Raw genomic sequence first — 14,474 nt, 5'->3', positions numbered from 1 at the left:
TATAGATTTACACGAGTGCGTCAGATATTGATGCCCTACGTATTTTTAAAAATGTTGTTGATGGTTCTATCCGTGACATAGTGAACCTAAAAAAGCTCTTTGCTCTTTTTGCTTGCTCTTTTTACATCCAAAACGATTTGGATGTAACACAAACTTGTAGCCATTTAAACATGTGCACCAATTTCGTTATTATGAAATACACTAGCACGACAAATTAAGATATTAATGGACGTGCTATTATCTGACGATTATGTAAAAGGATTCGCCTTATATGATTTTATTTTAAAGTAATTGAATATAATCGAAAAGGTTTTTTTTTCACTTTGTAGCCCTTCCCTTTCTTAATGACACTTTCAAAATTTCAGATTAGTGGAACATACACATTTTAGCATGTAACTAACTCACCCTACCTTATTTATTTTTTTAATCCGAGCCTTTGTCCCTCAAATATATCGGGTTCATATTTGGTGGATGTACCTAATCAGGTACAAGGATTCTCCATGTATATCTATCACCCACGCTTTAGTAAATTCAGAAATCTCTGGCTCCCCTAGTAAAATATGATATGAGTAAACGTTTTGTTACTCCCTTTCCAAACAGCTTTACATGTAATTAATATTTATTTATGTTTATAAATCATGAAAAATTAGCCTATACGGTACAATTTTGAGATACACAAGTACACATTTTATTGCCGGCATTCATAATCTTTTATTATAATTATGATTTTTATTTTAAATGGTTACCTATCAAAATTCTTAACGACTATGACGTTAAATAAATAACATTCCTCCTCATGTGCATCGTAATAATTTTCTTAAGAGTTGCCAAGGATCGTCGTAGAGATAAACTATCTTTTGAAAGTTCCTTGGGATTTTTGTAACTACTGATAATTGTAAACACGATTCAAGTATGAAATAACATTAAATTTCGGATAAATGTATTTGTCAGAAAGGGGACCACTAACGCAAGAGTTTGATAAACAAATAATAGATTCTTTTAAAATTGTTTAGAATACAAAGTGTGAGTCAGAATGGCGGAGGTAGTTAGAAAAATAAATGAGTTACATACGAAGAGCGTTGTTGTGTAGGTACCTAAACAGTCATAAAAATCCTTATGTGGAAAATTAATACTGTTACTATTGTAATCGTATCCACCATCGGAGCTGTCTCCAATAACTGGTTTAAACGCTTCGGCCAATTACATTTACCAAAATCGACATATATATATATAACTTTGCAAAAGGCAGCAATTATGAACACTTGCAGCAGTGTTCGTAAATTCCTACAGTTAGAGTCAGATGAATGAATGAATTTATTTATTTGCAGGCAAACACGGTTAAAAATACATAGTAGGACAAAAGTATGTCTAGGTTTAACAGAGCAAGCGTGTTGCACCAATAGTTGGCATGTGTTGGCAAATGTTGAAGTCAATAATGTAATAATTAGTCAGATAATGCAATCAACACGTTTTTATAAATTTCATTGCGTTAGCACTTGGTGATCAGCCCGTGATTTCGTAATATAAAAAAATACCAGGCCATGCCTGAGCACGTTAAGTGAAAAAAGATCCTTAAATACAAAATTTGTTTTTCTCATTCTATTCATAAGTTTTCACACACAAAAATCGAGGCCTCATAAATAAACGCTTTTTAATTATATTTTATCCTTGTATTCATTTTTAAAAATAACTCATTTATTAACTAATTATTAATTTTTGTTAAAATCCAAAAATTATGGTGGTATTAAACTATGGTGTCATTTTTGTATTACAATTAGGTCATCCATTAATCGTTCTCTTTCGCACTTCGAGTGATTTACGCGAGTTCCCATTATTTGTACGCGTTTAATGTATATGACAGCTGATTGGATAATTGATGTAAACTTCAAAGTTATAATTTTATATTTTATTACTAAACTAGAAAATTTAGTGATAAGGGGGTAGGTACAAATCAGCGTAATTTATTATTTTCCATGCAAAGGTATGTTTGGCTTGGTTGAATTGCGAGCAGCATCATTCGTAAGTACTATGACGGGGATCTTCGTCAAAATACCTCGTAGGTTTAGGTTCTGCGGATAAGCCGGCCTTCCCATTCCTTGACTATGGGGCAGTGCATGGTAACTATAGCGACGACGGTAGCCGATAACCTTGAATGACATTGCACATTTTTTTCATGCTGGCCAGCACTTCCGCAGAAAGGGGAACTAAGGGAAAAATCGGCGGTGCGGTGTGGGGGCGGGCATTGCGCTAGACCTGAGCATCGACGCGAGTTTGCCGGAATTTTATCAGTAAATGCGTGAATGAATCAAAACATGTGACATTAACGTAGATAAATAGGAGAATTATACTATACTAGAGGCCGCCCGCGACTTCGTCCGCATGGAAATCCTATCAATCCCGCGGGAACTCCGGGATAAAAAGTACCCTAAATGTTATTCTGGGTCTTCAGCTACCTATATACCAAATTTTATCGTAATCGGTTCAGTAGTTTTTGCGTGAAAGAGTAACAAACATCCATACATACAAACTTTCGCATTTATAATATTAGTAGGATTCTAATGGAACGTATTACCCGATTTTCTTACTTTTTTCGGTATATTTTTGAAATGTTACTGCTTAGATCTCACGCTTACGTTCAAAGCTACATTTTGAGTAGTAATTAAAAATTATATATTTATTTATTTAAACTTCATTGCAACTAAAAATAAATTTATAGTGTAAATCAAAAGCTTTCAGCTTTTACCCGCCATTCAGACCGTCAAAACTGCGACTAGCTGGATTATTGTTTTTGTTCCTTGGAGGTTGACTCAATTTCATAAGGTACGTTTAGGTACACAACTAGTATGCTCTTTTCGTATATAACATATTTGTTTTTGTGTCTTTACACCCGCCATCCTAATTCACACAAAACAATTGTACTTGGACAGATGACCCTTTATACGGAAACCAGGTCCAGCTTCAATAGCCAATTATATAATTTGCCATGTACGTACAGTAAAAGTGTGATATAACTTGATATAGTTCTTTTAAGGAATGTAATAGCAGTTAAAATACTTACTTAACATGCCATCAATTTAAGAAGTGGTGTTATAATCACTTCCAAACATATAACAGCTTGTAATCAAATATAATATAGCTTGTATTTACTTGTATATAGATTATGGTAATAAAATAATTGTATCAAGTAGAATTATATTAGATATTTAAATAAGACTAAAAATTATATCATTTATGTTAACACTGGCTGGATTGTTAGTGATGGGATAATACGATTCGAAATCGTCTGGTTATAGGGGTTTTTGATGGTGCAGTGATAATCATGGAGATAAAATATCACAGCCATTTAGATATCTTGTCTTCGATGGTGCCACGCCAATTTATATTTTATAGGAAATGAAATAATTAGACACAATACGATGTACCAACTAAAAACTTTGTTCAGTAATTTGATATGGATGAGATTAAAAAGAGAATAAAAATATTCGCAGTTTTATTTCTCTGTGTGCGTGCATTCCTTAAGTAGGTATGAATTATAATTTTCATTTACCAGTGCTACTCCTACTTTGTCCCAACGCCTGGTGGTACGGGGTATTTTTACCCGCAGTCCCACCATCCTGAAATATATTCGCCAGTAATTTATTAATCCAACTTTTACCCGTAGACCTACCCAAGTCCCCCGATTTAATTTAGGTAAGGTACCTACACTAACCCGAAAAAATGAATGTTATAAAAGAAGATAATAAAAAAACTGATTTATGTAAGTAATGTTTTATTACTTGTAATTAAATCCTAGTTCACACTTTTGAATCAAAGCAATTACAATAACATTGTAACAAGAAAAATAAAATAAATTGATAAATACCTGAAACTTCCAAAGTTTGAACCGGTAAAGGTAATAATAGACCTCCCTATAGATGTGACATTTGCCGAGGTAGGAAGATAAATATACAAATATCTAATATTCTAAGTAGACAAGTCCATTTTGAGAGGGACCATGCATTTATATCAAGGTTTATGAAGTACGCTAACGGGTGTCCTAATACGTAATGTGACTATTCTATGTCACCTCTAACCATTGGTGAAGCTCTGCTGGATGCCGTGGTCTTCAGATGTGCTTATTTCATAAAGTACCTCTGATTGATGTCACAGGAGCACTTCGGCGAGTCTTTGTCCATTTCCAACTGAAAAGTCCATCGAGCAAGATAGTAACGAGAATTTCATCGGCAGATATATTGGAAACACAATTCGTGATTGAATTATTGAACACCGAAAGGAAAAATTAATAATATATTAAACTTTATATTAAGCATTTTGCACGAAAAGAGAATAATGCAAGAATCCTATTAGTTCACACACATTGATATTCACTCCATAGATACGAGCTATTGCGAATTTTAATAATTGTAAATTCTCAAAAAAATATTTAATCAAAAAAGTTGTCGTTACAACCACGAATTGTAGATATCCAAAAGGGTTTACCGGGGATTATTAGTATTTTTATAGATTGGCTGCAAGTCTTCGCATTATATCTCAATTTTGGCGGTTATTTCTTTAATATAAATTGCAATGCAAATCTGGCATGTTATTCTTTTTTGAAAATTATGAAACTTGTTGCCAATCGTTTACAAATTTTGGGTACCTGGAAGTACATATGATGTGATTACAGCATCCAATATTGCGATACAAGGAGCGAATTGGGTGTGCTCTCTCATATCTCCGAAACATGGCAATGTAACGACAAGTAAAACGCTGCGACTAGTCACAAAATAATCAGGAAGTTTCTCTGGTCTCTTGGATGTCTTCTTAGCGCCATGGAGATATTTTTTTCTTATTATTTAAACCAACAGATTTATAAAACGTTTTGACGAAAAATTGCCTAGATTCAGGAAATAAGACTCCGCATAATAAAAAAAATTGGATGGTATGTGGATGGAAACTGACTTTAAGAATCCCGCAAGATTCCTCTATCATACGTATAGGTACCTTAATAATTTGTTCTGAAACGCTATGTTGGAAAATGGTTTAGTTCAGATTCAAAATTATCTTTGAAATTGGAAAAATTGACTGGTTAAAAAACTGATACTGATGAAAATGTGAAGCGGCGTTTTATATTCATACTATTGGGAAAATTCTCATTCATTAACGTATATACAATGAATTTGAACCCTACACGGAAGTCCTAACAAATACCTGACATCGCGTCCAAGATCGGTCAGCTCGACAACCCGCCACGAGACAAAACATGTTGAAATACCTCAAAACGACGCAGACGAGTTGCTCAAATCGGGGGAGCTTATTAGGACCATCGCTCGCTTCTATCATTTAACGCAAAATGATCACACGAAAAAGTGAAACGTGAACTTTGCTAACTTAACTTTTATCTTGTCACATTAGCAAAAATTCACGTGTCTTTTTCTCACGCAGTTCGCAGCGATCGCCCAATAGCATCCCAGTCGTGTCGGGCTCGTGGCAACTATTCAAAATACCAATCAAATACCTGTCCAAGTCCGTCGGTGTGACGACAACTACCGAATCGAGAGTGCAACGGGGGGTCAACATTACGCCCCAAATGTTTGCCATATACCGAAGTTTTATTTTGGTATGCTAAATTAAGCTGTAAAATAACAGTGTTCACTTTATTACTTGTCATTGTATCAATTTCGGGATGGATCTGCGGGAATGATGTTGATATATAATGTGATATGATTTATTTATGGGTTAGAATTTGGATGGGAGTGTTAGGTCTAAGCGGGCAGTGTGCTGGGGGCTGAGCGTTAGGTTTGCTGCGATGTATACTTACCGGTTTGTGGTGCTTTGTGATACCTCAGTGTATAGCTAGTGACGGTCGCGGGACCGTCGGCGAGAGCGGTCACGGGATGATCCTGGTGTAAAAATAAAGATTATTGCATACCTTTATAAAATATGGTGGTAAATCAGATATTGAAGTATCAAAATACACATACAGTTGTGAATTTTTCCATGTGATTTTAAAACAAATGCAGGTTTCAAAAGATCTGACAAGAAAATTGCAAATATGAACCAATGCCCACATATTCCTATTCACGCAATTTCAAAAAAATCTTGTGCTCCCCTATGCTCGTCGGAACATACGTACAGGCTAAATTTCTTAAGTTATCTATTGATGATTTAACTGTACCTAATTGTAAGTTTTTTCGAGGTTATAGCTTCGATCAACTAAACTGTTCATAGAAGCGCGACGAAATCAAACAAATATCGTCACTTTTTTCCCCGGTATATACTATTAAAAAACGGATGATAATGTTTTGCAATAAAGCACACAATCCTTAAATATGATTAAGAAATTTTATATTTAAGGATTTTATGCTTTATTCTCATGCGTTAAGATCCACTTTCGAATGGATGGGCAAAATTGTTTGTTTCGGAAACATTTTCGGAGAATTGTAGGTCTAGTTATTTATAGTACCTATGTTACGGGATTTAGACTCACTTCTGTCCTTGCGATGTTTGCGGTCGCGGTCGCGCTCGCGGTCCCGGTCGCGGTCGCGATCTTCATGGCGGCTGCTGCGGTCATCGCGACTCGAACTGAAAGTAAATATTATCAATTCATTTAACATCTCTCACTACAGCGTTTGATGGAAACATTCTTAGGCAAGGGTTTTGTTTTATCTGATATAATTATTAGACCATAAGACGAGCGCCGAAGAATTTTCACTGAACTTTTTATTATTGCTTGTATCATCTAGTAAATAGCCACTTACTCTCTAATGGAAATATTACTAGTCCTATAATATATTGAATTTAAATCCTTAAAAAATAATTCCTTAAACATTATGCTTCTAACATTTATAAACTGGCAAATAAATTCACTATTATATCGACTCACCGATGACGGTCCTTATCCCTCTCTCGTTCCCGCTCGCGGTCACTCCTGTCCCGATCCTTCCTGTCCTTGTCCCCGTCTCTCTCCCTATCCCTTTCCATCCGCTCCCTATCCCGTCTGTCAGACCCCAAACCGCCCCCTCTAGAACTCCTATCTTTGTCACGGTCTTCACGACGCCTCCTCTCTTTCTCTTGCAACTCCTTTTCACGAGCCTCATTCATTTCCTCATACGCCTGGCGGAGTTTGAAATATCTGAAAACATCAACTTTTATTAGAAACCATCTATATTAATCTTCAACTTAGGGAAAATTATGTACAAAGCAAGCATTAATCGGGATAAACCAAAGGGCACCAAGCCTGGGTCATAATGAAGTAACAGGATAGAAAAACATACCCAATGTGTTGCTTCCCCGAGAGATGATCAATGATCCTTTGCTGGGCATCCCTAACGTGACCATTTTTTATTTCACTCAGATCTGGCAACCTATAAGATAAGACTTCATTTATATAGGGATTCTTAATTTTTTGCCTATGTACACTTAAAATACATATATAGGTACTTATATATAGGTTTCCTATATTACAACAATAGCAAATCAAATATTTCAAATCAATGAAACCTGCAATGAATGCTATAAAAATGTGGATATGCACATCAATTTTTATGCAAATTCATGAGTCTTTCATTTGTAACTTGCTGCCTGAACATCTCAAAATCTTTCAAATTTGCTGTACTATTTAGTTAAACTATTGGGGGATTATTTAATGAACAAATGGCAAAAGATTTGTCATGTCTTGCGCCCCGCTTGGTCTATGGTCACGTTAGGCATCCCCCATGATCAAAAAACTACATACTGCACTCACCTCTTAAAGTAGCCAGCACAGCTGTTATCACTATTGAAATGCCTATCCATGCTCCAAAGTTATATTATACAGGAAAAATATTTATATTTTTTTGTTTTTATGAAGAAGATGAATTTCCCGCGTGAGCGATGTCCCGATATAACCCTATATAGCTAGTTATGCAAGGCAGCAAATACATACCTTTTTCAAATCTTTTGATAATTGTAACAACTTTGTCAAATCTGGTCTTTTCAAGACCGTTGGCTCTGTCTACCCAACAAGGGATATAGACGTGACCATATGTATGTATGTATGTTATAAAATCTCAAAGGTAATATTGTTTTTTCTCTAGCATTAGTTATGACTATTGGAACTTAAGGTGGATTTCTTAATAGCCTAAAGATGAATAAATAGAGGACCTACTTCAAATAATATTTTAACAAACAGACTAGACCTTTAGGCTAAATTTGTTTCAGTTAGTTCCTATGGAAGCAAATACTTTTTGTCACATTCCTTGGATGTGAGTCTAATGCAAATGCAATAAACGTTACTAAAGAGATATTTATAATAACCATTCAATATGTAACGGAAAACCTGTCTCATCTGTTAAAAGCACCACTCGACTTACAATTTTACGAAATATTAAAAAAAACTTAAATTTGATCACTAAGATTACCGCAGTATCGATGAAAGCGACAACACATTCTTTGTGGCACTATAAATAGTTAATGAGTTGCCACAAAGTTACCATATTAATTTTAATTTCTAGCGTAATATTTAGTTATTTTTTGGCAAAAAACCGATAAATTGAATCTTCTTTATAACCTAGTATGCTTCATGGATCTAACAGGTTTTTGTCACATATTGTATAACATACCCAACATGTTGTTTTCCAGAGAGATGGTCATCAATCCGCTGCTGAGCATCACCAACAATCAAAAAGGCACCGCAGACAGGACACACTTCCATCTGCTTCTCTTGAGCTGCGGCCAGCTCAACAGTCATAGACCAATGGCTGTAATTAAAATTTTATTAATCTTTATAAAGTTGTTAACACTTAGTATGTAGAACAAAAAAACATTACTGGAAAAGTATTTCTGCTATTAATTGGTATATTCCATAAACAAAACACATTTGCACCCAATACATATATTAAATATCAAATCTTTTTCTTTTTCCTTCTCTTTTGTTGTAATAAATGGATTAGGTACTAAGATTAAGGAAACACATTATATAAATGTTTTCTGGAGGTGGGCGTTGAGATCTGCGACACAGTTTCATAACTTCTGCAGATGTCATTGTTATCCTATGTTACCTAAATTGTACTTGTTTTATTATAAAGTGGTGGGTTTACCTGTTTTCTTGCTGTTTCAATAGCTGATCTTTTTCTTCTTTCAACCGATCACATAGCTTCATTAAACCCTGGGCCTGTTCCACATCTCCTCGTGTTCCAGCCTCCTCGGCCTCTTGCACTAATGATTTGACCTTTTCTGATAAAAGCTGAACCTAAAAAAGCATATGTTAGAAAAACTACACCATTGTCATAAAACCATCATCTTATGGTGAAAAACAAAACATATTACATGTTTAGGAATTATTTATAGACCGCAAATACATACATACTTCAAGGCATTTATATTTTTAATACTTTATTTTTCTAAAATAATACAGTTATGATAGTGGTGCCACTGTGGTGATAGTAATTGGAATGTAATGATATAATTGATAAGCTGCGTGGAACCAGCAGAGTATACTTACTTGTTCCTGATTTTTTTCAGTTTGAGCTTGAGTCATTGGAGGACCTTCTGGTTTAGAATTCATTAGTTCCAATCTCTGCTTGCCTTTTTGTATTTTCCCTAAAATTTTTCACATTATCAAAATTATATGAACATATGTGTTTCCACAAGACACTGAAATTTGCAAAATTGTTTTAAAAAAGTACTCACTCTCAACGTCATTGATCATGTGCCTACAGAAACGTAAAAACTCTTCAACGTACTGTGCTTTCTTGTACGACGACTCAGCCTTTTCAAATAGCTCTTTAACCTCGTCATCGTGTACTTTAGGGCAAACTCCGAGATCAGCCCTCGTATTGACAAAAAGATCATGAGGGCAAAACTTTACCAAGTAATACTTGCAATACTGAAAAATACAAATTTTGAACCACATTATAGGGATCACAGATTATCAGAAGCAATAAAGTCAGGATATAAAGACAAATAAGTGCAAATGTAGATTTTAAACAATATTTACCTCAGAGTCTTCCCAGTTTGGCTTTTTTATTTTCTCGTTAGGATTAGTATTCCGATGCCGTCCCATCAATTCGTCCAAGAGTTGAGCAGCTGCAAGCACCGCCATTATGCATGTGTACTTTTTATATCTCAACAATATAGAAATAATTTATCAATCCTAACGTAGAAATATGACAATTATATAATTTGAAACGCAGGGAAATACTAATTCGATTTTTTTCAAACCAAACACTAATTTTCGTATATTATCACACCAAGAAAGAAATCAGCACCAAAAAATCAAACGCACACGTTGAATGGAATGAATGAAATGATCGTAAATCGTATAATAATCCATTGACCAATTCCGTAACTTCATGTCTCTTCAAACTATGACATTGGCAGAATCACAGAACCGAAAGTTCGGTAGAAAAGAAAGATACGTCACCTAGGTATTTTTTTAAATTGACACCGAATTGAGTTTTCTTATGTTTCTAATTTTTTATAAGGGAACGTACTTTGTGTCCCCAATAAAAAAAAATATTAGGTACTTTTATTTCGTATTTTTATAGGTACAGTACCTGGGTGACTGCGCTGTGCTCGGTGGACGTCGGATAAACCATTTTAAGTAGTATAAACAGAAACACCACCAAAAAAATCGTCAAAAAAATTTAATGTAAAATTCAAATACTGTCAGTACTGTACTATATTCCCAAAAATAAAGTTAATACTTATGGAAAAAATATCAAATAACCATAAAAATTAAGTAAAAATAGAAAAAATCAAGAACCACCAAAGTAAAATAATAAATACAAAAGAAGTTATCCGTCGCTGGGAATCGAACTCAGGTCGTCCGTCGTGAAAATCCTCCTGTATGGACATAACCACTGAGTTACTAGTGAAGCTATCGCGTGCGCCGAAATTATCAATGCCTAGCGACCATCTTATATGGGAAAATACATAATTTTAGGATAAAGTATACAATAAAGGAATTTTCTCAGACATGGAACTCAGCTTAATCGATTTATTACGATCGTATGTATTTATTTTTCCAATTTCCACAAAATCGTTCAAGCCGTTTTTGAGAACGCGAGTACAAATATACCTACTCTGGCGAAATCTATACGCCACAAGTCATAAAAATAAAAAATAGAATCACGCGACGCTATCAATCAAAAGAAACTAAAAACCTAAATCGCACAAGCAAAGATTTCACGGATTGGAGCTATATAATATACAACCTCCGACACAACATCGTCGGAGCCGCGGTTCCCCAGGCATAACACCTTGCCAGGCGGAAGATCTTGCTTTTGGTGGCGGTCGAGCCCGAATCATCGCTCCCGCTACAATACATTTAGTACCTCGTTGAACGTCAGAAAATCTTTAAAATGTAGCAAAAACAAGAATACTTTAAAAAACACCAACAAATCTGAAAATCCATATAACATATAACAATAAAAACAAAATAGAAATATACATTAAAGCAGAAAATAAAACTATCACTTGCCGAGAATTCACACGGTTCCACGAAGTGAAAACCGGCCGCGACCATTTCATAGGGGAAAATATTTTTTTGGGAAAATATGAGAAAACTAATTTTCCCATTCATGGGAACCAGCTAAATCGATTTTTTACGTTTTCTTTGGAATTGTTTCACAGGATAGCTTCAGCTATCAACTGATCAGCCGTCACTGTCACGTTATGTCACTGTGGGATGGGAATAACACATCTAAGTCTAAGCTGATTGCTGTGCTGAGCAAGGAAGTGTGGATTTGATCACAAACTAAATAGAGATACTATAGATAGGATTGCTTAACTCACATTTGCAATTAAATTCAAGTACTATCTTAATGACTTTATAATTGTGTGCTTTTCCAGTTTTCTAACCATTTTCAATGAAGTTATACAAATAAAGTTTTATATACATAGGTACTGTGCTGGATCTTTTACAAAAAATCTTCATTGAAACAATAAATTAGACCTATTAGAATGGGTGGTTTATTTGGCAAGCACAAAAAACCTGTGAGCAGAGTGACAGAACAGGACAAAGCTGTTTTACAATTGAAGCAACAAAGAGATAAATTAAAGCAGTATCAGAAGAGAATAGAGTTAAATTTTGAAAGAGACAGGGAATTGGCTAAAAAACTTCTTAGTGAAGGAAAGCGGGATAAAGCTAAACTGGCACTGAAAAAGAAAAGATACCAAGAACAATTACTGCAGAATACGGAAGCTCAGTTAGAAAAATTAGAACAAATAACACATGATCTTGAATTTGCCCAAATAGAATTGCAGGTTAGTCACTAGACTTATAAGTTATTTCTAGCAAGGTCTTTACTGTTTAATATTTTTACATCTATACATATGTATATCCCTTGCAAAGACTGATATGCCATGTTCAGCTGTATAACTTAATGATAGAATGCAAATAGTGACAAGTAGCCCATCACCTAAAAGAATACCAAGTTTATAAGCCTATTCCTTAGTCACCTTTTACGACATCCAGGGGAAAGAGATACGAGTATTCCTATGCTTTTTTGTATTGGTGCTGGGAACCACATGGCACAATGTTTTAATCTAATTAATAGCTTTTGTAGAAGTTTGTATAAGAAAATGGGCAGAGACATAACAAATAACACACACACATAACTGTTTAGTTATGTAAAAGTTTGAAAGAATACTCCAAGGGTTATTTGTTATGTCTCCGCCCATTTTCTTATACAAACTACTTCAAAAACAGACTAGGAAAGACAGATATAGTCACACAACTAGATCTGTCTTTCCTAGTCTGTTTTTTCTTTGTTAGAAAATAGTATGGGGGTTGTGAAAATGGACTACAATGTATTTTTTTAATAGTGTAACAGTTGCGAGGCTCAGAAAATTGTTTTAGGTATAAATTATTAACTCCTGGCTTTTTAATTTCAATAGAAGGTATAAGGATAGACCTACATAATGTGGTGCTTCAGTTCAAAAGCCTTTATTGTACAAATTAATGTTGTACATTTGTAAAAAGACATTATCTATGGTCTTTGTAGGTTCATAAAATTACACCTCCCAAAAATTTTATTTTGTTCTTATTTATTTACCTTAATTGCAATATATTTCAATTTTAGGTGCTTGATGGTCTCAAGATAGGAAATGTGGCCTTAAAGAAAATACATGAAAGTCTCAACATAGATGAAATTGAAAAGATTATGGATGAAACTAAGGAGGGAATAGAGAAACAGAAAGAGATAGATGAACTCATATCAGGTCAACTGACAGAGGAAGATGATGAGGCAGTGGAGGCTGAACTTGAAGCCATTTTGGATGTTGGTGAACAACTACCAGAAGTGCCTACTGATCAGCTGCCGGATTTACCAGATGAGAATTTGTTGGAAAAACCACACAAGGCCAAAGAAAGTCCGAGCAAGATTGCTGTAGAAGCTTAACAACTTGTTTTTAATTTATCTTGTAAGATTGTATATTATGTAAAGTTAAGAAAACTATATTCTACATTCTGTATAAAGAATATAACATATTTTTGGAATTTCATTATGCTTTTGGTATTTATTGTACATAGTGTTCTATTCTAATAGTAGCTGAATAATTTGTGTTTGCCATGTGAGCGTAACAGACAAAACTCAGGATGCATTAGTTTAATTAGAAAAGTCTGAAAGGGGAGCAAAGGGTTGCAGTAGAGGGAGCAAAGAGTGAAAGGCCAGCGGATTAGCTTATGTAAGTACTGATTTGGCAGTGCGGTGGGCGAATCCCGGCACACAGCGCATGGTTCAGTAAGATCAGATGGTGACTATATCTTCTTTGAACACAGATAATAATAAATAAAGAACTTTAATTACGGTATGGAAGTACCAAAAGGAATGTTATCACTAGGTTTTATGTAGGTAGTACTTAGGTTGCCTTGTCAGACGCATGCATACATTCAACCAAGTCTTTTTCCCTTACGGTGTAAACAGAGCCAACAGTATAGTCTTCAAGATTGTAATGTCTTAATTTGTTGTTGATTGTAATTGTCTGAACGTGGGTTCAGCTGTATGGCTAAGTGATGGAATTGAGATTCATATATAGTTAATAATATACAGGCTGCTAGCCCATCACCTAAAAGAATGTTATTGATTTTACTTATTAGGTACCTATTTGTTTTATTAACCTTTCCCTTAATTAACTTTCACAATCTGCATGTTGCCAGGCACATTCAGGCTTTTTGGTTGGAACACCTGTTTTTGGTAGGCTTTTATAATGCCTTGGATTTGATTGATGATTGGTGGATTGAGCCTTTGGAGCGGATTCGGTCTTTTAACCCAAATGTTAAGCAAACTAACTTGGTGGCAACCCTAGGAACTATACAAAATTTTTGCCTCAGGTTTTTGGCATAGTGAAGAATGTTAACTAATTTTGATTATTATCACTCCTAATTATTCATACTCATAAAAAATACTAGTAAAAGAATTACGCCGATACGTCAATTAGTTTCCGATTTAAAAGGAAAAGAAGTTGTAAACAATTACGGCATTTCCTTATGATAGTTCTTCAGAGCTCGC

The 14,474-nt window shown here is 34.7% G+C and overlaps 2 protein-coding genes across 3 annotated transcripts; one reads left to right on the top strand and one right to left on the bottom strand.

Moving 5' to 3' along the window:
• Positions 1–2,503: 2,503 nt before the first annotated feature.
• On the bottom strand, positions 2,504–10,281 carry LOC106142659 (luc7-like protein 3). Of its 2 annotated transcripts, XM_013344507.2 has the most exons (10): positions 9,959–10,281; positions 9,652–9,847; positions 9,464–9,561; positions 9,060–9,211; positions 8,583–8,720; positions 7,257–7,346; positions 6,866–7,114; positions 6,470–6,564; positions 5,801–5,882; positions 2,504–4,181 (listed from the first exon to the last, which is right to left on the bottom strand). In XM_013344507.2, the coding sequence occupies exons 1-9, from the start codon at positions 10,061–10,063 to the stop codon at positions 5,836–5,838; spliced, it is 1,170 nt and encodes a 389-aa protein (XP_013199961.1). In that variant the 5' UTR covers positions 10,064–10,281; the 3' UTR covers positions 2,504–4,181; positions 5,801–5,835. The 2 variants fall into 2 exon arrangements, with proteins under 2 accessions (XP_013199961.1, XP_013199962.1); XM_013344508.2 differs by lacking the exon at positions 7,257–7,346 and having other exon boundaries at positions 9,959–10,279.
• Positions 10,282–11,633: 1,352 nt separating this feature from the next.
• LOC106142418 (charged multivesicular body protein 6-A) lies at positions 11,634–13,467 on the top strand. The gene is made up of 2 exons (XM_013344166.2): positions 11,634–12,228; positions 13,047–13,467. Exons 1-2 carry the CDS (start codon positions 11,926–11,928, stop codon positions 13,362–13,364), a joined length of 621 nt encoding a protein of 206 aa, XP_013199620.1. The 5' UTR covers positions 11,634–11,925; the 3' UTR covers positions 13,365–13,467.
• The last annotated feature ends 1,007 nt before the right edge of the window (positions 13,468–14,474 follow it).

The sequence above is a fragment of the Amyelois transitella genome, chromosome 12, assembly GCF_032362555.1.
Source record: "Amyelois transitella isolate CPQ chromosome 12, ilAmyTran1.1, whole genome shotgun sequence".
Lineage (NCBI taxonomy): Eukaryota > Metazoa > Arthropoda > Insecta > Lepidoptera > Pyralidae > Amyelois > Amyelois transitella.
Note: the sequence above shows the minus strand (reverse complement) of the source record. Positions and strands in the feature narration are given on the sequence as shown.

Coding starts and splice junctions, on each gene's coding strand:
- LOC106142659 (XM_013344507.2), bottom strand. CDS start 10,063: ATGGCGGTGCTTGCAGCTGCTCAACTCTTGGACGAATTGATGGGACGG. Junction 9,848..9,958: donor CAAACTGGGAAGACTCTGAG/GTAAATATTGTT, acceptor TGTATTTTTCAG/TATTGCAAGTATTACTTGGT. Junction 6,565..6,865: donor AGGGATAAGGACCGTCATCG/GTGAGTCGATAT, acceptor ATTTACTTTCAG/TTCGAGTCGCGATGACCGCA.
- LOC106142418 (XM_013344166.2), top strand. CDS start 11,926: ATGGGTGGTTTATTTGGCAAGCACAAAAAACCTGTGAGCAGAGTGACA. Junction 12,229..13,046: donor TTGCCCAAATAGAATTGCAG/GTTAGTCACTAG, acceptor TTTCAATTTTAG/GTGCTTGATGGTCTCAAGAT.